At 47.6% G+C, this 25,513-nt stretch overlaps 1 protein-coding gene across 1 annotated transcript; it reads right to left on the bottom strand.

Annotated features, from left to right (window-relative positions):
- Positions 1-8,970: 8,970 nt before the first annotated feature.
- On the bottom strand, positions 8,971-21,658 carry LOC120946120 (trichohyalin-like). The gene is made up of 6 exons (XM_040360895.1): positions 21,592-21,658; positions 12,431-12,529; positions 11,531-11,617; positions 10,514-10,832; positions 9,177-9,505; positions 8,971-9,056 (listed from the first exon to the last, which is right to left on the bottom strand). The coding sequence occupies exons 1-6, from the start codon at positions 21,656-21,658 to the stop codon at positions 8,971-8,973; spliced, it is 987 nt and encodes a 328-aa protein (XP_040216829.1).
- Positions 21,659-25,513: the final 3,855 nt, after the last annotated feature.

The following is a 25,513-nucleotide window of genomic DNA, read 5'->3' as shown; positions in this document are numbered from 1 at the left end:
TGAATTTTACGTAGTTTACCTAAGTCGTACGTGAATGGGGCTGGGTGTAGGTTACGTTCACGTCACAGGCATTGAGCCGGCGTATGTTAGGGAGTAAATTCGAAGTGATACTGAGCATGCGCGCGCATGCGCGCGCATGCGCCGTTCGTTCGGCCATGCATTTACATGGGGTCAGGCTTCATTATAATACTACACGCCCACTGCCTTGCTAATTTGAATTAGGCGGGCTTACGCCGGCCCATTTACGCGACGCCGACGTAACTTTGGGAGCAAGTGCTTTGTGAATACTGTACTTGCCTCTCAATGTTACGTCGGCGCAGTGCATATGAGATGCGCTATGCCCGCTCAAAGATACGCCAATGTATCTGAATCCCGGCCTTTGTGTCCAACAGCAGCAGGTCATCAATTTACTGACACTGGCAATAGAAGGAGGATGAGGTGAATGTTGCCCTGACACCCTTCTATCCCCGGTGTCAGTAAATGGATTACCTGTTGCTGTAGTGCTTGGTTCTGAAGAATGTAGTTCTGGTGTACACCAGCAGATGTCTTCTTGCAGCCGGCAGGTCCCAGCAATTAGTCTGCACCTGATGCTGGCTGTTGGGAGGGTATTTAGCCAGTTCTCTAGAATTCCACAGAGCCTCAGAGTTTACATTGTGTGCCAAACATCCTGATCTTTGTATTTGTACCCCTGATCCATGCTTTCTTGTACTTGTTCACTTTGGCCGGGATTCAGAAAGGACTTACGACGACGTATCTCCAGATACGCCGTCGTAAGTCCAAATGTGCGCCGTCGTATCTTTACGCTTATTCAGGAAAGCAGATACGCCTGAATTTTGCCAAGCTACGACCGACGTAAGTCTCCTACGCCGTCGTATCTTGGGGTGCATATTTACGCTGGCCGCAAGGGGTGCTTCCGTAGATTTACGCGTTGAATATGCAAATGACCTAGATACGCCGATTCACGAACGTACTTGCACCCGTCGGATTTAGCTACGCCGTTTACGTAAGGCTTACGTCCGGCGTAAAGTTACCCCTGCTATATGAGGCGCAGGTAATGCAAAGGTATGGACGTCGGAACAAGCGTTGAATTTTACGTCGTTTACGTAAGTCGTACGTGAATGGGGCTGGGCGTAGGTTACGTTCGCGTCACAGGCATTGAGCCGGCGTATGTTAGGGAGTAAATTTGACGTGATACTGAGCATGCGCACGCATGCGCCGTTCGTTTCGGCCATGCATTTACATGGGGTCACGCTTCATTATAATACAACACGCCCACTGCCTTGCTAATTTGAATTAAGCGGGCTTACGCCGGCCCATTTACGCTACGCCGACGTAACTTTGGGAGCAAGTGCTTTGTGTATACTGTACTTGCCTCTCAATGTTACGTCGGCGTAGCGCATATGAGATGCGCTACACCCGCTCAAATTACGCCAGTGTATCCCGGCCTTTGAGTCCAACAGCAGCAGGTGATCAATTTACTGACACTGGCAATAGAAGGAGGATGAGGTGAACGTTGCCCTGTCACCCTTCTATCCCCGGTGTCAGTAAATGGATTACCTGTTGCTGTAGTGCTTGGTTCTGAAGAATGTAGTTCTGGTGTCCACCAGCAGATGTCTCCTAGCAGCCGGCAGGTCCCAGCAATTAGTCTGCACCTGATACTGGCTGTTGGGAGGGTATTTAGCCCCTTCTTTAGCATTACACAGAGCCTTAGAATTTACACTGTGTGCCAAACATCCTGATCCTTGTACCCGTTCCTTTGATCCATGCTTCCTTGTACCTGTTCACTTTGTATCCCAGCCTGGTTCCCAATCCTGACCTGTCTCAATCGCTGCTCCTTGCACCTCCTGCCTGACTCTGCCATACCCGATCTCTCCCCTCGCTCTGTATATATTGTATCATAGGTAGGTTGTTTTTTGTGTACATTTTTGAAGAGATAAAGCATAAAGGAACTCTCCTTGTATTGCAGAGATCTAATGAACATACATTTTTTTCCCCGATTTACATACTTCATTCAGCAAGTGTGCTGTTTGCACTGCCTGAGATGTAAATGCCCACTGAGGAGAAGACCTACAAATCTAGTAAATGTGTAAACTATCATTCTGAAAATATAATAAAACAAGTAAATTGCAGATGTGACCTCACAATTCACGTCCCAGTGATGGTCGCACTAAGCTGCAGTAAACTGTCCATCTGTACACATTACAGACTTTACTGACCAATGACTAGCATAAGTTTGTCCCGAACCAAGCCCATTCGCCCGTTCAACGAACACCCGAATTTGCAGTGCATTCTAAGCCCTGATTGGGCAAAGTTTTGCCCAATTGGGGCATTGTGAATGGTTGGTTGTTAAGGAGCGGGCCTGGGAAGCCAACCGTTGCATCCTTAACCACTTGCTAACCGCTGCCAGTACATATACGTCGGCAGAATGGCTCCTGTGCGCAAAGCAACGTATAAGTACGTTGCTTTGAAATTCTCGCTGTGTGGGCCCGCGCGTGCATGAGCTCCCTGACCGTGCCCAAGGACTCAGTGTTCTGCGATCGTGTCACGGAGCTGCAGAACGGGGGGATGCCTATGTAAACAAGGCATTTTCATGTTTTGCCTTGTGACAGGACACTGATCGTCTGCTTCCTGTCATCGGGAGCAGTGATCAATGTCATGTCACATGTAGCCCATCCCCCAGAAAATTGCCGCAGAGGTGATCAAATACCAAATGGGAAAAAAAGGACGCCAATTTTGTTTGGGAGCCACGTCGCACGACCGCGCAATTGTCAGTTAAAGCGACGCAGTGCCTAATCGCCAAAAATGGCCCGGTCATTGGGCAGCCAAATCCTCCGGGGCTGAAGTGGTTAACAGTGAATGAGTCATCAGCTGTCAATGGGCTTCCCCCGCTGATGGCTGAAAGAAAATGTAAAACATTGCCGACAATAGAAGAATGTGAAAAAAAATGACGTGGGGTTCCCCCCAATCCATACCAGGCCCCTTGGGTCTGGTATAGATTTTAAGGGGAACCTCAAACCAAAATGTTAAAGAGAAATTAAGTGGGGTCCCCCCAAAATCCATACCTCCCCCCCTGAACCATACTGGGCCACATGCCCTCAAAATAAGGGGCTGGGCATTTTGGAGCCAATAACTTGGGTCTTTTTATGGCCAATGACTTGCATATAAGCCTTCAAAAATTTAACTTTTGATTTTTCAAGTTCGGGTCCCGTAGACCCCATAATAGAGTTTGTAGCTTGGGTCCAAACTTTTTACATGATCAGGAGTTCTGGTGAACCGGGGGGGGGGAGAGGGGGGGGGGTTGGCCCAACTCTACAAAGGACAGTACATAGAGTCAATACTCACTGGATGCTGTCATCCCACCACTTCCAAGCCCCGTCAGTCCTTCTTAAACCAATCCAGAAACTTCTCCCATCTTTCGTAATCATCATCTGGAATCCAAATTGAGATGTTTTAGTTGGGCTCCATGTTGTACATGTGTACTGCATTTATTACTGTGTCTAAAATAAGACAGATCATTATAATCATTGCAGGGACCTCACCACCCTTCCAGGTAGAGAACATTTTATGTGGGATGATCTTCTCGTTCCAATGTCTGCAGTTTCATGTCCTGCAATCTAAAGCTTAGGAATTGGGGACAAAAATGTGGCCCTGGACTTCATCTAGACCAGCCCAGGGCACAACACATCAGGGTACAGTGCACATTAGGGCAAGGTGCAGAGCACAGCACATCAGGGCACAACTAGGGTGCCAACGTGTCCCGGATTGCCCGAGACTGTGCCGCAATTGACATGTCTGTCCCAGGTCCCGGGCACCTTCATTCCGGGACAATACAGTGTCCCAGAATGAAATAGAGGACACAGCCACCCCCTACTAACTAGTAACTACATTTCCAGGACTGGTTGCTAGGGCCAGCGCTTCCTGGCATCTTGCAACCAGTGACAATTTACTCTCAGACAGTGAGACCAGGGGCGAGGTCTGCGCCTAGTGCAGCACTGCTGTCCCCACCCACCTTGGCACCTCCTCGTTCTCCAGCACCCAGCGGAAAGCAGCAGGGACTGGTGTAATCTTCACTCTCCAGATAGTGACTCCACTTCCTTCAATGCACGAGGCTCATGCAGAGGGAGTGATAGCAGCACTGCATCTGATGGCAAGTGGCACATTTACCTGACAAATAACCACCAAATTCCCCATCAACCCCGAGACTACATTTCCCCCCGCCCCCTCATCTTTTTATGGGTCTGTCCCTGAATGGCAGTTTTGAAATGTGGTCACCCTAGGCACAACACGTACAGGGCACAACACATCAGGGCCCATCACAGCACATCAGGGCACACCACATTGAGGCACAGCACATCGGGGCATGGGGCACATAGCACATTAGGGCACAGGGCACGTTATGGTGCGCATCGTTTACCAGCCAGCATGCAGAGTAGCGCAGGAAGCGGGTGTAATATGTTCTCTCTGCTGTCACGGCACTCACTCGGCTCCCCAGTGGCCCCTCCTCTCTTCTTGTCCATCCCAGATGATGTCACAAGCAAATGGGGATGGACAAGAAGAGAGTAGGGGCCGCCGGGGAGCAGTGTGAGTGCCATGACAGGAGAGAGAACATATTACACACGCTTCCTGCGCTACTCTGCATGCTCGCTAAATCTCGATCTACCCGTTAGTCGCCAGCTGTCGGCGATTGACGGGTAGATCGTCACGGACCTCCGACCGGCCCACTGAGCCATCGGTCCACCGAGAAACTCTCGGTAGTCCCGATGGCCAGTCCAGCCCTGGGAATTGGGATAAAGTTCCTTTCCCATAATGCAATGGGAACTTTCCATGCTCTACTCTGTTAAACGTAATGCCAAGAGCAGGGCTTTTTTTTTTCAGCAGGAACGTGGGGGAACGCAGTTCCGGCACCTCCGGGACTGAATGTATGTAATCGCAAGGGGTGCTGGGGTGTGCTGCAGGGTATTGATGCTCACTGCTGGGGGATCTATTCTGGCTGGAGGGGATCTATTGCTGCTGAGGAGGTCTATTGTTGCTGGGGTTGGGTCAGTTGTTGCTGGGGGGTCAGTTGTTGCTGAAGGAGATCTACTGTTGGGGGAGGGGTCTATTGTTGATGGCTGCCAGAGAGTGTAATAATGCTGGCTGTGCAAAGATCTGTTGATGCTACCAGGAGTCTATTGTTGCTGGGGGGGAAATGTTTATTGTGTGGGGGGGGTACATTATTGTTAGGGGGATCTATTGCTGCTGGCTGAAGGGGATCTATTTTACTGCTTTTCTTGATATCATTACCAAATTCGATACAAATTATTCAGCACCACAAAATGATACTTGGTTCTGTATTGTCTAAAAGGGGCGGTACTGGGAGGTGGGTAGGGGATGGAACCAAGGGATGGTGCTCGGAGGTGGGTAGGGGTGGAGAAAAGGGGTAACTCGAAAAAGGGGAGTGAAATGGTCACCACAGTTTACGATATTCCCATTCCATCAACCCACGACAGCTTATCCGACAGTCCGACCGACATCAGACACGATCCATATGGATTTCCCCAGAATAAACAAGACATACGCTCTGTTCTATGGTTCCAAAATGTATGAACACTTTTTATGGTAACTTAGCTTTCTTATATACAGTTTTAGAAACCAAGTGAACAATGAATCAACTCCACCCACACGGCACTTCAATACACACTCTCTTAGACAATGACATTCAGTTGAGTTGATTATAAGTCATCCCCCAGACGTCCCGTCTCCGCAATAATAAGCTATTCACACCTGATCATCAATAGGCTTCTCACACCAACAGTGTCGTTAGCATCTCACAATGGAATGTCTAGGAGCAGATGCAATTAACACCTCAAAAGCATGTGTCCCCCCCATTGAATGAAAACACTCCATTGGGATTCAGACTTTAACAACGTGTAATATTCCAAGATATCCTGCAAAACATGAATTATCAGTAATGTCCCATCTCATGTAATTTATAATTAATATTTCTCAGTCACCCTATGCCCAAAAGGGGCACAGGATGACTCTAGACCCAAGAGTCATTAGTGACGCTGGCACAGGAGTACCCCCCATCCTTCAAAAGTCTCTGGGTGTCACGGGTCATTCCGTTACAGGGAGTTCCTGCGCCTATTGTCTGAGAAAAAAAGCACTGCCCATGGGGGGATGGTATGGTGGAAGTGGTGGTGTTTGTGAGGTCGTTGAGTACCAAACTGGTTAGTTATCTGTGTGTGAGATGTGTGATAAGTATTATAATGTATTGTATTGGTAGGATATCGCTCCATAACGGGTCCTTTGGGTTTTGTACCTTCAGGGCGGAGTCACTCTCCTGTATTTTGGCCAGGGTGGCGTTCTTCTTCTTGCAGTCCTCACCCGCCTTGTATCGCACCTTATTCTCAGGGGAGAAATAGTAACACGTCTCGCCTATCTGCTTCCAGCCGCCCGGACAGACAAAGCCTGCAGAGAGGGGGGCTGAGTATTAGGAGGAGAGTCTGGCAGTGCACAGTGTAATTCTCTTATTATTCTGAAACAAAAACTTACCGGAGTGCAACTCTGAGCCCCTCCCATCCTCGCCTGAAAAGAGAGCATAATCAGGAAGCACTCTGTATTACAATGACTTTGTATAACTGACACTAAACTCAATGGGGGGAACCGTACTAAAACTGGAGAAGCCACAATCCAGAGCAGCTAAGCATGACAACCAATCAGGTTCTAACTTCAGCTTGTTCAGTTAAGATTTGAAAATGATTGGTTGCCCTCCACAGCTGCTCCAGTATGAAGTAAATGTCTCTTGTTCTGGATCACCTTTTGTGAATCCATCACTTTGCATTCATTACGTAATGTATACATTTCTTTGTTCTGCCATCTAGTGACAATCCAGTGTAACAACAATTGGTTATTATTGTATGCTGAAATGGTACAATCCAGTTTACCTGCATGTTTGGATTAGTTGATTTAGTCCTTTGATAGACCCTTCCTTTCTTTTTCATAGTGGGCACATGGTGTAGAAATGCGGTTCTCAACCCTGTCCTCAAGTACCCCCAACAGGCCATATTTGCAGGTTTTCCTTCATCTTGCACAGATGCCTTAAATTAGAGTCAATGGCTTGGTATATTGGAGAAGTATTTTTTCTAAGAGAAATTCCCAACACATGGCTTGTTGGGGGTATTTGAGGACAGGGTTGAGAACCACTGGTGTAGAAGATCCTTGTCTAATAACACTTGACCAGTGAACATCCATGTATTGCTGTAACAGTCAGGGGTCAAGCTCGGAGACCAGTTACATATGGCAGTAGAGAGGCTCAGACCTGACCAGCTGAATAAGTACATAATCAGGTCACCCTGGTGGATGACACAGCTCACCCATAGTGCAGGGTCTAAACACTAACCGGTATTCACCAGAGCTCCTAATGGTGGGGATGGGTTTTGCTGCGTGTTAATACCAGGTTGCAGTCCAAAGAATGGCATCACTAGGGGGTGGGCAAGCCGGAGTCGAGGAGCAAATATAGGAGGTAGGGATCAAGCAGAAGCGTAGTCATTAAAGGGGTTGTATGGGTTCAGTTTTAAAAAAACAAAAAACAAACATGTTATACTTACCTCCACTGTGCAGTTCATTTTGCACAGAGTGGCCCCGATCCACGTCTTCTGGGGTCCCTCGGCGGCTGTCTCAGCTCCTCCGAGACAGCCGCCTTCAGCCGTCTTCAGCCAGCTGACGGATGTGCTGGCTGGTTGCTCGGGCCTCCCAATGGGACAGGAGAGCCCGGACGAGCGGTGGAAGGTGTGGGAGGGAGGGGGGTCCCTAGTTCCATTACACTAGTAGTCATTGGGAAGAGCACACCCTATTTTGGAAGTCTATGCCCTTTCATCACCTTTTCAAGTCCTGTATTTACCTCCAGGGCTGCCAGGACGGGAATTGTGCAAGAGGTCATTCTCATCATCTCAGGCTCCTAATACAGTTACTTGTCTTTAACCCTCCTGATGCTGCTCCATTGTAGGGAAATCCTCTTCAGAAAACAAAACTTTGGAGCAGGGGTGTACTGAAAATTCAGGCACTCGGGCACTGTCTGAGGACCCCATGCCGCTAGGGGGCCCCCATCAGGGTTGCCAGCCTCAGTAAAACCAGGGACATTATGTAAAAATCTGTGTTTTAAAAAAATCCCAAGATTATCGCAGCCCCGCCTCTCCAGTACCTTTTCAGTGTGTGTATGTGTATTCTGTGTGTATATTGTGTGTCTGTGTGTATATACTGTGTATGTATACTGTGTGGCCCCAAAATATATTGCCCGGGGGCCCTATGAGTTTTCAGTCCGCCCCTGCTTGGGAGTACTGATGTGCAGGGCCTTTTAAAGGAATTTGGGGGCCCCAAGCAAAATGGACATGGAGGCCCGCCCCCAAACCCCCCCCGCACGTAAATCCCCCCATGTTATTTTTACTCCCCCTGGGCCCCCTCTCTCCCCAAGTTCTTTTTAAACCCCCCCTTCCTACCGGGTCCGTACCGCACGGCAGGAGATTCAGTTTCCTGTTCACGGCCGGACTGAAAGGAAGTGAGCACTCACTGCGCACTTCCTGTCAGTCCAGCTGGGAACAGGAAACTGAATCTCCTGTACCGCGCAGTCCGGACTGACAGGAGGAAGGAAGAGGAGCTTGGATTGGATTGGAATAAATACTTATAGAGCGCCGAATGCGAGTTGTGGCCATGCTACAGAGAAGGGAAAGTGATGACTTGAGGCTACAGTGCAGCAGGCTCCCTATAGAGTGCTCAGGCGGCGGCAGCATATAGGAAGGGTGGCAAGGGCCCTGCTTGGGGCCCCAGGCAAGCACAAGGGCCCCAAGCAATTGCTTGGTTTGCCTGCCTTTTAGCGACGGGCCTGCTGATGTGCTGTGCCCCCCGTAGTGCTCAGTGGGTCTTCTCTACATCACTACACAATGCAGGAGATCTGTAGGGGGAAGCACTGAGCACCACGACAGACACAGCATATCAACACTTCTGGAAGTCTTGCTTGCAGAAGACACTTCTGGAGGATTCCTCATAAGCGGCAGCAGGAGAGGTAAGTTTGATTTGGTCTTCAGACAAATGTAGGTGTCAATGTGAATTGTTGAATAAACCAAGAGTGTATATGAAAGGGAACAGGCCTCTGAGCCACCCCGAGTCTGACTTCCCACCATGATACGTGGTACACTCACAGCTTTTGCGGAAGCACTGGGCAGCTCCACCCAGCTTCTTCTTCAGGTCGCTTAGCTCCTCCTCCATGTCACCTAGCCCCTCCTCCAGGTCACTTAGCCGCTCTTCCAGGTTGCTCAGCTTCTTGAGCTGCTCTTGTACGTTCCTCAGACTCTGCTGAACCTGATTGATTGTCTTCTTTGTGTCATCAAGTTCTCGATCCTTCTTGGAAAGACTGTCCTCTTGTATCTTCAGTTTCTGCCGGACATCAGAGAGAGAATTCCTCATGTGAGAGATCGTCTGGTCAGCATCCCTCTTTTGCAAGTTGACCGATTCCAGATTGTCTTCACACCTGCGGGGGTTAAAGGGAAACTTCGGAAGATCACTCATACGCGTCATCATTTGGATACAAAACCAACCAAGTCAAAAACTGTAATGCCGCGTACACACGATCGGAAATTCCGACAAGAAAAGTCCCATGTGAGCTTTTGGTCGGAAATTCCGACCGTGTGTACGCTACATTGGAATTTTTCTGCCAGAATTTCCGCCAAGAAAAATTTGAGAGCCGGTTCTCAAATTTTCCGACAAGAAAAGTTCTTGGAGGAAATTCCAATTGTCTGTGTGCAATTCCGACGCACCAAAAAACACCAACACGTACCGAACCGTACCGAACCGTACCGTACAGAACCGTACCGAACCGAACCGTACCGAACCGAACCGAACCGTACTGAACTGAACCGAACTGTACCGAACCGAACCGTACCGAACCGTACTGAACCGTACCGAACCGTACCGAACTGAACCGCACTGTACCGAACTATACCGAACCGTACCAAACCGAACCGTACCGTACAGAACCGAACCGTACCGAACCGTACTGAACCGAACCGTACCGAACTGTACCGAACCGTACCGAACCGCACCGAACCATACCGTACTGAACCGTACCGAACCGTACCGTACAGAACTGTACCGAACCGTACCGAACCGTACTGAACCGTACCGAACCGAACCGCACCGAACTGTACCGAACCGTACCGAACCGTACTGAACCGTACCGTACCGAACCGTACCGAACCGAACCGCACCGAACCGTACCGAACCGAACCGTACCGTACTGAACCGAACCATACCACACCAAACTGTACCGAACCGATCTGCTCAGTGGAAACGAGGCATAAGAAACCATAGAAGACTCCTGAGCTGTCCAAGGTGCTGAAGGGCCAAACAACCCAAATATTGAAGAGTCTGACCGTCAAACATTCAGGCCAGAGGACGTGTCAGTTGGAGTGACGATGGTTCTGTGTGAATCTTTCTGTGAAAAGTGTTTCTAGAATTTCAGAATAAATGAATAATTCACCTGATGAGCTCCTCTTCCTTTTCTTGCACCTTGTTTCCGGCATCCATGAGATCTCCTCGGAGTTCCTTCACAGTGATCTCTGTGTCCTCCTTCTCCTGGAGGGTCCTCTCCAGATTCTGGATCATCTCCTTCCCTTCCTCCCGACTCTTCTGTAGATCGATGTGAGATGTTTTCAGCTCCTCCTCTGTCTGGGTGAGAGATTCCCGAAGTTCCCGAACCACGGATTCCTTCGTATGGATGTCTCCAGAGAGGCTGGAGTTCAGACCTCCGCGTTCCTGACGTAATTCCTCCAATCTGATCCGCTGAGACGCCTGAAATACTGGAAAATACATGTAGACTATGACATCACAGAGGAATAATCGTGTGTGAGTGTGGGGGAGGGGGACATTAGAGTGTAAGCTCCTCTGTACAGAGACTGATGTGACTGTGGGGGGGGGGGGGGCATTAGAGTGTAAGCTCCTCTGTACAGAGACTGATGTGACTGTGGGGGGGGGGCATTAGAGTGTAAGCTCCTCTGTACAGAGACTGATGTGACTGTGGGGGGGACATTAGAGTGTAAGCTCCTCTGTACAGAGACTGATGTGACTGTGGGGGGGAGGGGACATTAGAGTGTAAGCTCCTCTGTACAGAGACTGATGTGACTGTGGGGGGGACATTAGAGTGTAAGCTCCTCTGTACAGAGACTGATGTGACTGTGGGGGGGAGGGGACATTAGAGTGTAAGCTCCTCTGTACAGAGACTGATGTGACTGTGGGGGGGACATTAGAGTGTAAGCTCCTCTGTACAGAGACTGGTGTGACTGTGGGGGGAGGGGACATTAGAGTGTAAGCTCCTCTGTACAGAGACTGGTGTGACTGTGGGGGGAGGGGACATTAGAGTGTAAGCTCCTCTGGGACAGAGACTGATGTGACCTGCATTCTTTGTACAACACTACAGAATATGTCAGAGCTACTGTCCCTGTAAAAGGACAGGATGGTGTCCAGCAGGAAGTCTGATGACTTGGTGATAAATACTCACACTGTGTAGACAGAGCGATGATGGCGGTCAGGGATGTCAGGAAAATGGCGCAGAGCGTGATAAGGAAACAACGACCAGCACAGAATCCTGAACACAGAGGAGAAAACGGGAAACGTTGATTTGTATGCAAAGAAATAACTAACCCACCCCCTCCCCCGCATTACTGCAGATCTATCTGACTATTCAACTTCCACAATGTCAACTTCTTCCCATAACATGACAATTATGTACATAATAAGATGTCACCATTGGCTTGTGTCACCTGCCATCTAGATGTACATTGATGGTGCGATCAGTGCAGAAATTGTCTATTAGAAAGTGATTGCAGCCTTTCTGCTCCGGAATCATCAAGAATCCGAGATGATCGCCTAATTCATGAATCCAACTGCCACTTATAATCCGTGTCTGACCCTCCTCATTAACATAGGACAATGGTGGGCAGTGCTGGGGCCGATCATCTCCATCATCATAACATCTCCATCATCATAACATCTCCATCATCATATCATCTCCATCATCATTTCATCTCCATCATCATATCATCTCCATCACCATATCATCTCATCATCATATCATCATATCATCTCCATCATCATATCATCTCCATCATCTCCATCATCATATCACCTCCATCATCATATCATCTCCATCATCATTTCATCTCCATCATCATATCATCTCCATCACCATATCATCTCATCATCATATCATCATATCATCTCCATCATCATATCATCTCCATCATCTCCATCATCATATCACCTCCATCATCATATCACCTCCATCATCTCCATCATCATATCATCATATCATCTCCATCATCACATCATCTCCATCATCACATCATCTCACCATATCATCACATCCTATGCCCATCATCCTCCTCTTCATGCACAGTACCTCTTTTGGCCTTTGCTCGGCTCTTCTGTCCTCCTATCACAGGACTGACATTCTTGTATGTGATCTCCTTCATTCCATGTGGTGACTCCGGGGTGATATCTGTAAATAAGAAGAAGCCAATCACAGTTTTTAAACCTTTTTTTAAACACTGTAATGTCTCATTTTACAGAGAAACACAGCGCCTTGAAAAAGTTTTCATACCCCTTGAAATTCCCCACATTCTCTCAGGTTACAACTAAAAACATGAATGTATTGTATTGGGATTTTATGTGAGAGACACAAAGTGTCACATAATTGTGAAGTGGGAGGAACATGATAAATGGTTTTCAATTTTTTTTTCTACTTGTTTATATTTTTCTAACCATTAGTTAGAAAAATATAGGGCCAGATCCACAGAACAATTACGCCCGCGTATTTCTTGATACGCCGCGTAATTTCAAATTTTGCGCGTCGTATCTTTGTTTTGTATCTACAAAACAAGATACAACGGCAACTCGGATGGATCCGACAGGCGTACGTCTTCGTACGCCGTCGGATCGCTAGGTGGCGTTTCCGTCTAATTCCGCGTTGAGTATGCAAATTAGCTAGTTACTGGGATCCACGAACGTACGTCCGGCCGGCGCATTTTTTTTACGTCGTTTGCGTTCGGCTTTTTCCGGCGTATAGTTAAACCTGCTGTTCTGAGGCGTACTCAATGTTAAGTATGGCCGTCGTTCCCGCCTTGCATTTTGAATTTTTTTACGTTGTTTGCGTAAGTCGTTCGCGAATAGGGATATGCGTAGAATGACGTCACGCGTCGTAAGCATTGGCTTGTTCCGGTTTAATTTCGAGCATGTGCACTGGGATACCCCCACGGACGGCGCATGCGCAGTTAAAAAAAAACGTTGTTTACATCGGGTCACGACGTATTTACATAAAACACACCCCCATCACATCTATTTGAATTCCGCGCCCTTACGCCACCAAAGATACACTACGCCGCCGTAACTTACGGCGCGAATTCTTTGAGGATTTGAAAAAAAAAAAAAGTTGCGGCGGCGTAGTGTATCTTAGATACGCTGCGCCCGGCGGAAGATTACGCGCAGGTACGTGGATTTGCCCCATAATATTTAAACTTTTTTCATTTTCATTTATTTTGTAAGTTGTTTATTTATTTATTTTTTGCTTTTAAAAAATACAAAATTGCAAATGTCAGGTAATATGTTTGCATTAAACGGAATAAAAAAAAATAGTAACAATTAATACTTAATTAATTCATGTATATTTATTTTTTATCTACAATAAACACCATTTTTTTTTACCCTCCCTGGCGGTATGATTCTGTCTGGAATTACGGACCAAAAGCGGTACAATTATTTGCAAGGAAATTTGGCGTTTTATACTGTAGGCCTGTAATTTTTAGGAATAACTCACTTAAATCTGACCAAACAAGAGTCTTGTAGGCATACCGGGTATGATATTTTTTTTTAAAACAAAATTATAAATTATAATATAATAAATAATTATAAATAATTATAACAAATAATAATATAATTCTAATAAAAATTATTCAATAATGTAATCAACTCAAAATCACTGAAATGTGCTCAGTTGCAGAATTGTCGCTGTCATTACTTTTATTTTTTTATGACGAATTTCCCCACAAATCGCTATCGCACAATTCTGCAAGTGATTATAATTTATTATCGCTGTTTTCTAGCTGATCTAAAACCATTTTTGACATAAAGGGACACTTTTGGACAATCTACAGTTTGCAGGGAGAAAGAACAGTTTTTATTATATAAAAGTACATGTAGGACACAGGGCAGACCACTAGGGACAAGGGGGGTGTGTATTTTTTACATACAGTACTGTAATCTATAAGATTACAGTATACTGTATGTAATGTGTTTGTTTACTTTTTTGAATTTGGCGCCGTTCTCCGCTCCCGTGCGTCGTAACGTCGCAGGGAACGGAGATCGGCGGCACACGGGGAGACTGTGAATCGAGCGAGGAGGTCTCGCTCGCTCACACAGCGGGGTGGCATCGCTGGATCCAGGGACAAGGTAAGTAACTTGCCCGTGGATCCAGCGAAAGGTAAGCCGCGCCGATGCACGTCCACCCCGAGCGTGACTCGGGGATACCGATCTTAGCATTGAAAACCAACCCCGAGTCACGCTCGGGGATACCGCCAGGGAGGTTAAACTAACGCTGATCAAAGTAAAAAAAGTGCCCTTTTTGTTATGTTATGTTTTTTGTTTTCATAAAAATATAGGCGTTGCACGCTCAAAATGCAAAACTGAAAAAAAGAAAATATTTATTATATTTCGTATTAACTTTCTAAATTTTAAAAGGACAAACAATAGAATAGAACTTAGATTTCTTATCTATGTACAGTAACACAAAACTTTTTATTTTATCACTAGCACTGATCAAAGTATAAAGTTGGTGCATTTTTTGTTATGTTTTTTGTATATGGATTTCATAAAAAATAAAACTTTTTTTTTTTTTTTGTGTCACACAGATTAGGTAGGATAGGTAAGAGGGGTGGGGTAAGGACATTTTAAGAATAGATATGATTATTTTTTTGGGGTTTTTTTTCCACGTTAAAGTATAAGAAAAGACAAGTTTTGTTGTTTTTGCTCCCTCAGAGCATATTGTGAAATATTGTGAGATTTGGGTTCTTGTGGTTGTTTGTGTGTCTTTATGGATGTCTCTGGTAGATAAATAGATTGTCGCACTTCCTCTTTTCTGTGGAGTGTGAAGGCCGGAGACAAAGATCTGTCTGTGTGTCCTTGTAGGTTCCACTTTTCCTGCTCATCAGACATTTCCAGAAACAGAACAAAGACGATCCTCATAAACTGATTGACTCAGAAGTCATTGGGTTGGACGACCCTTTCTACAGAAACAAAGATCTCCATGGTAGAATCAGGGGTGGACTGACCTATTCGGGCACTAGGGCACTGCCCGAGGGCCCCATGTCACTAGGGGGCCCCATCAGAGTTGCCAGCCTCAGTAAAGCCAGTTACAGTATGTAAAAAATCTGTATTTTTAAGAAAAAATCCCAAGATTATAGCTGCCCCGCCTCTCCAGTACCTTTTCAGTGTGTGTGTGTATACTGCGTGTGTTTATTGTGTGTCTGTGTGTGTATAGTGTGTATGTATACTGTATGTGTGTGTGTATACTGTGTGGCCCCATAATCTATTGCCTGGGGGCCCCATAATTTCCTATTGCCCGGGGGCCCCAAGAGTTGTCAGTCCGCCCCTGGATAGAATAGTGCTGACCTCTGATTGGTCACATTGAGATACAGTCAGCAATCTATTGGATAAAATAATACAATGTTGTTGCTGAGAACATTGAAATACAGAGGAACCTCGGTTTAAGAGTAACTTGGTTTGAGAGCGTTTTGATTTGCGAGCAACTTTTTTTTTTTAAATTCTGACTCGGTTTGCGAGTGTTGACTCGCAAGATGAACAGAATTCAAGCTAAATAGGCCTGCAGTACCTCAGTTGGCCTGAGGTACGGGGGCGCAGAAGCCGAGCAGAGCCGAACATTGGCCTGCAGTACCTAGTTTGGCCTGAGATACAGGGGCGCAGGAGCTGAGAAAAGCCAAACATTGGCCTGCAGTACCTCATTCGGCCTGAGGTACGGGGGCGCAGAAGCCGAGCAGAGACAAAATAGGGCTGCAATACCTAATTTGGCCTGAGATACGGGGCGCAGAAGCCAAGCAGAGACAAAAATAGGCCTGCAGTACCTAATTTGGCCAGAGATACGGGGGCGCAGAAGCCAAGCAGAGACAAAAATAGGCCTGCAGTACCTAATTTGGCCTGAGATACGGGGGCGCAGAAGCCGAGCAGAGCCAAAAATAGGCCTGTAGTACCTAATTTGGCCTGAGGTACGGGGGCGAAGGAGCTGAGAAAAGCCAAACATTGGCCTGCAGTACCTAATTTGGCCTGAGGTACGGGGGTGCAGAAGCCGAGCAGAGCCAAAAATAGGCCTGCAGTACCTAATTTGGCCTGAGGTACGGGGGCGCAGAAGCCAAGCAGAGCCAAAAATAGGCCTGTAGTACCTAATTTGGCCTGAGATACGGGGGCGCAGAAGCCAAGCAGAGCCAAAAATAGGCCTGTAGTACCTAATTTGGCCTGAGATACGGGGGCGCAGAAGCCAAGCAGAGACAAAAATAGGCCTGCAGTACCTAATTTGGCCAGAGATACGGGGGCGCAGAAGCCAAGCAGAGACAAAAATAGGCCTGCAGTATCTAATTTGGCCTGAGATACGGGGGCGCAGAAGCCGAGCAGAGCCAAAAATAGGCCTGCAGTACCTAATTCGGCCTGAGATACGGGGGTGCAGGAGCTGAGAAAAGCCAAACATTGGCCTGCAGTACCTCATTTGGCCTGAGGTACGGGGGTACAGAAGCCGAGCAGAGCCAAAAACAGGCCTGCAGTACCTAATTTGGCCTGAGATACGGGGGGCGCAGTAGCTGAGAAAAGCCAAACATTGGCCTGCAGTACCTAATTTGGCCTGAGATACAGGACGCAGAAGCCGAGCAGAGCCAAAAATAGGCCTGCAGTACCTAATTCGGCCTGAGATACGGGGGCGCAGGAGCTGAGAAAAGCCAAACATTGGCCTGCAGTACCTCATTTGACCTGAGGTAGGGGGGCGCAGGAAACTAGCTGAAGTGTCCTCGGGCCTTTTCGGCGCTCTCTGGCACCCCCCACCTCTGGCCGCATTCGGTATTGCATCCCATTGAAGTCAATGCGGAACAAATTCTTTTTGTTTCCATTGACTTCAATGGGGAAACTCGCTTTGATATGCGAGTACTTTGGATTACGAGGCTTCTCCTGGAACGGATTATTCTCGTAATCTGAGGTTCCACTGTACGTCTTTCAAGATACAAGTCCTCGTTTGTTAAAATTGTAACACTCGTTATCCTCCAGACTGGGAATCTTCATAAAACAATCCAGAATAGACAGATTGGCCCCGGGGGTCTGACCACCAGGGGGTGGGCCATAGACCGTCTTGTCTATGGAGAGTCAGGGGGCTCCTTCTTACAAGACGGCACTTGGCCAACATCTAATATGGAGGCGACTTGAATGAGATTGTAGGCCAAAACACTTTCACCTCTCTTTTTTTTCCTCTTTTTTATTCTTGTTTTTATCACATATCAGTAGGTGCTCATTATAAATAAAAAAAATCTAATTTTATTAAATCTTCCTGATTTGATTTATTGCTTGGCCCGTGGTACCTCTTACCGTGTTGACAGAACTTAGAAAATGGTTTAAAGTGGTTGTAAACCCCCTTCTACACAATCTCATAGGGAAACATGCACAACACAGGCTGCCAACTACATTCTGTGTGCTGGGGGGGGGGGGGGGATGGGGCATTTTCTGGGATTTTGTAGTGCCAGCTAGGGATGAGCTTCGTGTTCGACTCGAACATCGTATGTTCGATCGTTCGTAGAAATACGAACAAAGCGGGTCGTTCGCGCCAAATTCGAGTGACGCGCCACGGCCCATAATTCACTGCGGCATTGCGCGCTGATGATTGGCCAAGCATGCTCTATGACCCTGCATGCTTGGCCAATGACTGTGCCGTCAGTAAAGAGAGCCGTAATTGGCCAAAGCCAGGGTGGCTTTGGCCAATTATGGCTCAGGGCTTTAGCACACGCCCCCCACTATAACACACTATAAAGGGCCGCCTGCAGGGCGGCCTCGTGTAGTGTGTTCCGGCGCTGGTTACTGATCAGACAGAGAGAGAGAGAGAGAGAGATTGTCTTTTTTTTCCAGCTAGATAGAGCAGGCAGACTAGTCAGTTAAATTTACAGTGTGTAGAGGATATATATACATCCCAGGTGTTGTACATATATTTATACACTGTATAGTTTAGTTATTCCTAATCTGTCAGGCAGTTGGTTGTGCTAGCTGCAGTGTTCTCACTCACGTGTTGTATTGCCCGTGTGCTCACTGCACCTAAACCCACTTGGTGTGTACTGCAAGTGTGCTCATTACTTTGCACCTAAACCCACTTGGTGTATACTGCAAGTGTGCTCATTACTTTGCACCTAAACCCACTTGGTGTATACTGCAAGTGTGCTCATTACTTTGCACCTAAACCCACTTGGTGTATACTGTACTTGTGCTCTATAGTTTGCACCTAAACCTACTTGGGGGGCAGATCCACAGAGATACGCTACGCCGCCGTACCTTACCTGGCTTTAGTTCGAATCCTTAAAGATTTTGCGCCGTAAGTTACGGCGGCGTAGTCTAAGTTACGGCGGCGTAGTCTACTTAACATGGCAAGTCTAACAGCAGCTTTAACTATATGCAGGAAAAAGCCGACTAGAGACGACGTAAGAGAATGCAACGGCCGCGCGTACGTTCGTGGATCGTCGGAAATAGCTAATTTGCATACCCGACGCGGAAAACTACGAGAACTCCACCCAGCGGACGCCGAAGTATTGCATCTATGATCCGAAGGTGTACGCCTGTCGGATCTAACCCAGATGCCGTTGTATCTTGGTTTGAGGATTCAAAACAAAGATACGACACGGGAAATTTGAAAGTACGCCGGCGTATCAGTAGATACTCCGGCGTACTAGCTCTGTGGATCTGCCCCTTGGTGTGTACTGCAAGTGTAATCTGTAGTTTGCACCTAAACCTACTTGGTGTATACTGCACTTGTGCTCTGTAGTTTACACCTAAAGATTCAATAGCAGTGGCCCAGATTCAGGTAGGGGCGTGCACTGATACGGCGGCGCAGCGTATCATTTTTACGCTACGCCTCAGTAAATTACTGGAGCTACGCTGCATTCACGAAGCATTTGCTCCGTAATTTGCGGAGGCGTTTCGTAAAAGGGGCCGGCGTAAGCGCGCGTAATTTAAATGATCCCGTAGGGGGCGTGGATCATTTAAATTAGGCGCGTTCCCGCGCCGAACGTACTGCGCATGCTCCGTCGGGAAAATTTCCCAACGTGCATTGCGGTAAATGACGTCGCAAGGACGTCATTGGCTTCGGCGTGAACGTAAATGGCGTCCAGCGCCATTCACGAACGAGTTACGCAAACGACGCAAAATTTGAAAATCGCGACGCGGGAACGACGTCCATACTTACCATTGACTGCGCCTCCTAATAGCAGGAGCAGCCTTACGGCGAAAACGACGTACGCAAACGACGTAAAAAACGAGTGCCGGCCGCGCGTACCTTTGTGAATCGGCGTTAGTATGCAATTTGCATACTCTACGCTGACAACTACGGGTACGCCACCTAGCGGCCAGCGTCAGAATGCACCCTAAGATACGACGGCATAAGAGACTTATGCCAGTCGTATCTTAGGCTAATGTCGGCGTATCTAGCTTTCTGAATACAGAAAGTAGATATGCTGGCGCTACTTAGCAATTACGCTGCGTATCTATGGATACGCAGCGTAATTGCTTTCTGAATCTACCCCATGTGATTTTAATGATGCTTAAATAAAATAAAAAATATGAAAAATTCCTTTAAATATTGTACCTATTGTACCTGCTGTCTATAGTACGCCTGTGAAAACGTCTTTGAGAACCTGTGTCTTGCCCCAGGGAACATGTATCAATGGAAAAAAAGTTTTAAAAACGGTTGTTTTTGCAGGAGTCCTGAATTGGATACCAATGATGGAAAAAACTACAGTTTTTAAAACTTTTTTTTCATTGATACATGTTCCCTGCGGCAAGACCCGGGTCCCCAAACCCGTTTTCCGACAATAACTTGCATATTGGGCTTTAAAATGAGCACTTTTGAATTCGAACGTTCGAGTCCCATAGACGTCAATGGGGTTCTAAATGTTCGCGCGAACGTTCGGTCTGTTCGAAGGTTTTGGTGCAAACCGAACGGGGGAGTGTTCGGCTCATCCCTAGTGCCAGCAGAGATTCTTAAAGGAGACTTATGCAGATAGCAGAGGAATGAGAGATTAGACAGGAATCATTGGATTGAGGCTTGTACACACAATAAACAATATGCTTTGTTCATTTTTCATTTCCGAGGTTTACAACCTAACCTCCAAAGCCTTCCACAGCCTAACCTCCAAAGTCATCCACTACCTAACCTCCAAAGTCATCCACAGCCTAACCTCCAAAGTCATCCACTACCTAACCTCCAAAGTCATCCACAGCCTAAACTCCAAAGTCTTACACAGCCTAACCTCCAGTCTTACACAGCCTAACCTCCAAAGTCTTACACAGCCCAACCTCCAAAGTCTTCCATAGCCTAACCTCCAAAGTTATCCACAGCCTAACCTCCAAAGCCTTTCACAGCCTAACTTCTAAACTCTTCCACAAACTAACCTCCAAAGTCTTACACAGCCCAACCTCCAAATAATTCTACTGCCTAACCTCCAAAGTCTTCCACAGCCTAATGTCTAAAGTCTTCTACAGCCTAACCTCCTATTGCCGCGTATACACCATCACTTTATGTGATGAAAAAAAACAATGTTTTTAAAAACGTCACTTTAATTGACCGTGTGTGGGGGAAAACGTTGTTTTATGTATTGTAAAAAACGGCCAAAAAAAATTGAAGCATGATTCAATTTTATGTGTCGTTTTCCAAAACGTTGTTTTTTACTTCACAGAAATTGACCGTGTGTAGCAAAAAACGTCGTTTAAAAAGACGTTTTTACACCCGCGCATGCCCAGAAGCTAGTTATGAAGCAAGCTTCAATGGAAAAACGTGCTGAGAACGTAACCTCGCTTTGCTAGAACATTGTGAGAAAAACGATGGTGTGTAGGCAACTTCGTCTTTGAAAATTGAAGTTTCAAAAACGTAATTTTTTACTTCACAGAAAATTTCGTTTTTTTTCATCACATAAAGTGATGGTGTGTACGGGGCAAAAGTCTTCCACAGCCCAACCTCCAAAGTCTTCCACAGCCTGGATTTAAAAATTTCCTGCAAACTAACCTTCAGAATATTCCAAAACCCACAAACCCTAAAAGTTGAGAAGATCCAATTAATGGAACAGAATTTTGATGAGTGATTGAATATACCTGGAGCCATCACCCACCTCAACCAATCACACCCGTCCTTCCATCAGATGAAATCCCTTCCGAACAACCAAGGATTATGTTCTAGGAAATATTCTTCCATCGAACGATCACACAACAAATACGGATGAAGATCGGTTCATTTGGATCGACATTATCATAAATCATACTTACCGCCATGTCTGAATTCCTTCAGTTGGATGGTACTGAATTTCAGGTCGTAGGTGATGGCGTCGGCCATATCCCGATCACCAGACAGACGAGGGACGAGGAGGAAGAAGACTCTCACCAGACTGAAGACTATTATATGATATTACACAAGATTTATGTGGATACAAATTATGAGGAAATAAAACCGCAGAATTCCCCTCCCAACAACAAGAGAAATGTCTTATCTGGCGAATACAAAACATTAAAAGAAGAGAACTTCAGTGACCCTACAAATAGACACCCTGACCTCGTCCTTCTTAAAGTGGACCTGTCATCAGATATATATATATTCAAGTTTAGTGCAATCATAGTTTTCACCCAGGTAATGACTTCACCCACTTCTCACTTAAGATGGGCACCTTCTTTGTTTGGCCATCATCCAGGGTCACAGAGACCCAAGATGGCCACCACTCTAGATGGGCACCATCTTTGTTTGGCCATCATCCAGGGTAACAGAGACCCAAGATGGCCACCACTCTAGATGGGCACCATCTTTGTTTGGCCATCATCCAGGGTAACAGAGACCCAAGATGGCCACCACTCTAGATGGGCACCATCTTTGTTTGGCCATCATCCAGGGTCACAGAGACCCCAAAATGGGCACCATCTTTGTTTAGCCATCATCCAGGGTCACAGAGACCCCAAGATGCGCACCACTTAAGATGGGCACCTTCTTTGTTTGGCCATCATCCAGGGTCACAGAGACCCAAGATGGCCACCACTCTAGATGGGCACCATCTTTGTTTAGCCATTATCCAGGGTCACAGAGACCCCAAAATGGGCACCATCTTTGTTTAGCCATCATGCAGGGTCACAGAGACCCCAAGATGGACACCACTTAAAGAAGTTGTAAAGGATTTTTTTTTTTTTGCTGAAATGACTGTTTACAGGGTATAGAGACATAGGGCCAAATCCTCAAAAGAGATACGACGGAGTAACTGCTGTTACTCCGTCGTATCCCTGGTCCTAACTTTGGAACTGATCCACAGAAGCAGTTTTCCAAAGTTAGGCAGAAGATCCGACATCTGTAAGGGACTTACACTGCCGGATCTTAGGATGCAGTACCGCATCCGCCGCTGGGGGCATTTCGAGTCGAAATGCCGCTTCTGGTATGCAAATTAGCACTTAGGGCGATCCACAAAGCTTTTCAGCTTCGTTTTTTCGCAAAATTAGGGCTGCTTTTACAAAGTGTAAAGTTAGTAACACCATGTAAAAGCACATTCAAGCGACGGCATTTGGTATGCATTCCTGAGGGAGAACTCCACGGCAATTTGTAAAATCAAAACCGGCATGGGTTCCCCCCCAGGAGCATACCAGGCCCTTAGGTCTGGTATGGGTTGTAAGGAGACCCCCCTACGCCGAAAATTCGACGTAGGGGGTCCCCCTACAATCCATACCAGACCCGTATCCAAAGCATGCTACCCGGCCGGTCAGCAAAGGGAGTGGGGACGAGCGAGCGCCCCCCCCCCTCCTGAGCCGTGCCAGGCCGCATGCCCTCAACATGGGGGGGTTGGGTGCTCTGGGGCAGGGGGGCGCACTGCGGGCCCCCCCACCCCAGAGCACCCTGTCCCCATGTTGATGAGGACAGGACCTCTTCCCGGCAACCCTTGCCGTTGGTTGTCGGGGTCTGCGGGCGGGGGCTTATCGGAATCTGGGAGTCCACTTTAATAAGGGGGCCCCCAGATACCGGCCCCCCACCCTAAGTGAATGGATATGGGGTACATCGTACCCCTACCCATTCACCTGGAGGCAAAAAGTTAAAGTTATTAAACACACAACACAAGGGTTTTTAAAATAATTTATTAGTCTGCTCCGGAGGCCCCCCCTGTCTTCTTTATTAGCTCTAATACCAGGGGGGGCTTCCTCTTCCACTCTCCGGGGGTCTTCTCCGCTCTCCGGGGGGGGTTTCTTCTTCCGCTCTCCGGGGGGGTCTTCTCCGCTCTCCGGGGGTCTTCTTCTATCTTCGCCGCTCTCCGCTGTTGACTCGGCGCACCCCGGTTCTTCTGCAGCTCTCCGGTGCCTTCTTCTTCAGCGCTGGCTGCCTGCTATCTTCGTGTGTTAGCTCAATTACTAACAGGCAGCCAGCGCGGTCTTCTGTGACGTCATGTTCTTCTTCTCCCTTCTTCCGATGTTGACTCGACGCCTCTTCTCACTGCAATGATGGAAGCGCGCCTTGCATCCCATTTATATAGGCATCACCGTCCCATCATGCTCCGGTAGGTACCCACGTGGTGGGTGCCTACCCACGTGCACCCACCACGTGGGTACCTACCGGAGCATGATGGGACGGTGATGCCTATATAAATGGGATGCAAGGCGCGCTTCCATCATTGCAGTGAGAAGAGGCGTTGAGTCAACATCGGAAGAAGGGAGAAGAAGAACATGACGTCACAGAAGACCGCGCTGGCTGCCTGTTAGTAATTGAGCTAACACACGAAGATAGCAGGCAGCCAGCGCTGAAGGAGAAGGCACCGGACAGCTGGAGAAGAACCGGGGTTCGCCGAGTCAACAGCGGAGAGCGGCGAAGAGAGAAGAAGACCCCCGGAGAGCGGAGAAGCCCCCCCCGGAGAGCGGAAGAAGAAACCCCCCCGGAGAGCGGAGAAGACCCCCGGAGAGTGGAAGAAGAAGCCCCCCCTGGTATTAGAGCTAATAAAGAAGACAGGGGGGGCCTCCGGAGCAGACTAATAAATTATTTTAAAAACCCTTGTGTTGTGTGTTTAATAACTTTAACTTTTTGCCTCCAGGTGAATGGGTAGGGGTATGATGTACCCCATATCCATTCACCTAGGGGGGGGGGGCTGGTATCTGGGGGCCCCCTTATTAAAGGGGACTCCCAGATTCCGATAAGCCCCCGCCCGCAGACCCCGACAACCAACGGCAAGGGTTGTCGGGAAGAGGTCCTGTCCTCATCAACATGGGGACAGGGTGCTCTGGGGTGGGGGGGCCCGCAGTGCGCCCCCCTGCCCCAGAGCACCCAACCCCCCCATGTTGAGGGCATGCGGCCTGGCACGGCTCAGGAGGGGGGGGGCGCTCGCTCGTCCCCACTCCCTTTCCTGACCGGCCGGGTAGCGTGCTTTGGATACGGGTCTGGTATGGATTGTAGGGGGACCCCCTACGTCGAATTTTTGGCGTAGGGGGTTCTCCTTTCAACCCATACCAGACCTAAGGGCCTGGTATGCTCCTGGGGGGGGGGAACCCATGCCGGTTTTTTCTTTGAAAATTGGCATGGAGTTCTCCCTCAGGAATGCATGCGGAGCGACGCTGACAATTTTTCGTTTTTGTTTTTGTTTTCCCGGCGCTTTTTTTTTTTTTCACCCGTCGCAACTTTAGTGTCCCGTCGCAATCCACAAAGCCCGCCGTAAATTACGTTCGCGCGCTGCACGTCGGGAAAAATTACGTCACACGCATGCGCAGTACGGCCGGCGCGGGAGCGCGCCTCATTTAAATTTTAAACGCCCCCCGGAGAGGAGGACCGCCTTGCGACGGAGGCACTTAAGTTACACGGCGTGTAATTTTTAGGTAAGTGCTTTGTGGATCAGGCACTTAGGTAGAAATTTTAAGTCAGTGTAACTTAACTGCTGAAAGTTAAGTTAGGCAGCTTTTTTGAGGATTTGGCCCCTAATAGTTAACTGATTCCTTTTAAAAATAATTAAAAATAGATAAAAATCAATCATATAATGTGCCTCTAGTTTCAGTTTCATTTGTGCATGTTGTTTCCTGCTTCTGTGATGTACAGAGACACAGAGCCAATACAGGGCAGTGATGGTTTGTAAAACGAAACTGATTGGTGTTGAGGGGTTTTAGACACACAGTAATCACACCTCCTTGATTAGTGACCACAGAGAGAAAGCTCCCATGACTTTTTTCATCAGAAAAAAGACAACCA

The sequence above is a fragment of the Rana temporaria genome, chromosome 1 (assembly GCF_905171775.1).
Source record: "Rana temporaria chromosome 1, aRanTem1.1, whole genome shotgun sequence".
NCBI classification, from domain to species: domain Eukaryota; kingdom Metazoa; phylum Chordata; class Amphibia; order Anura; family Ranidae; genus Rana; species Rana temporaria.
This window is presented reverse-complemented; position numbering and strand designations above follow the sequence as displayed.

Coding starts and splice junctions, on each gene's coding strand:
- LOC120946120 (XM_040360895.1), bottom strand. CDS start 21,658: ATGGCCGACGCCATCACCTACGACCTGAAATTCAGTACCATCCAACTG. Junction 11,618..12,430: donor CCGAGCAAAGGCCAAAAGAG/GTACTGTGCATG, acceptor CTCTGTGTTCAG/GATTCTGTGCTGGTCGTTGT. Junction 9,057..9,176: donor CCAGTGCTTCCGCAAAAGCT/GTGAGTGTACCA, acceptor ATTTGTCTGAAG/ACCAAATCAAACTTACCTCT.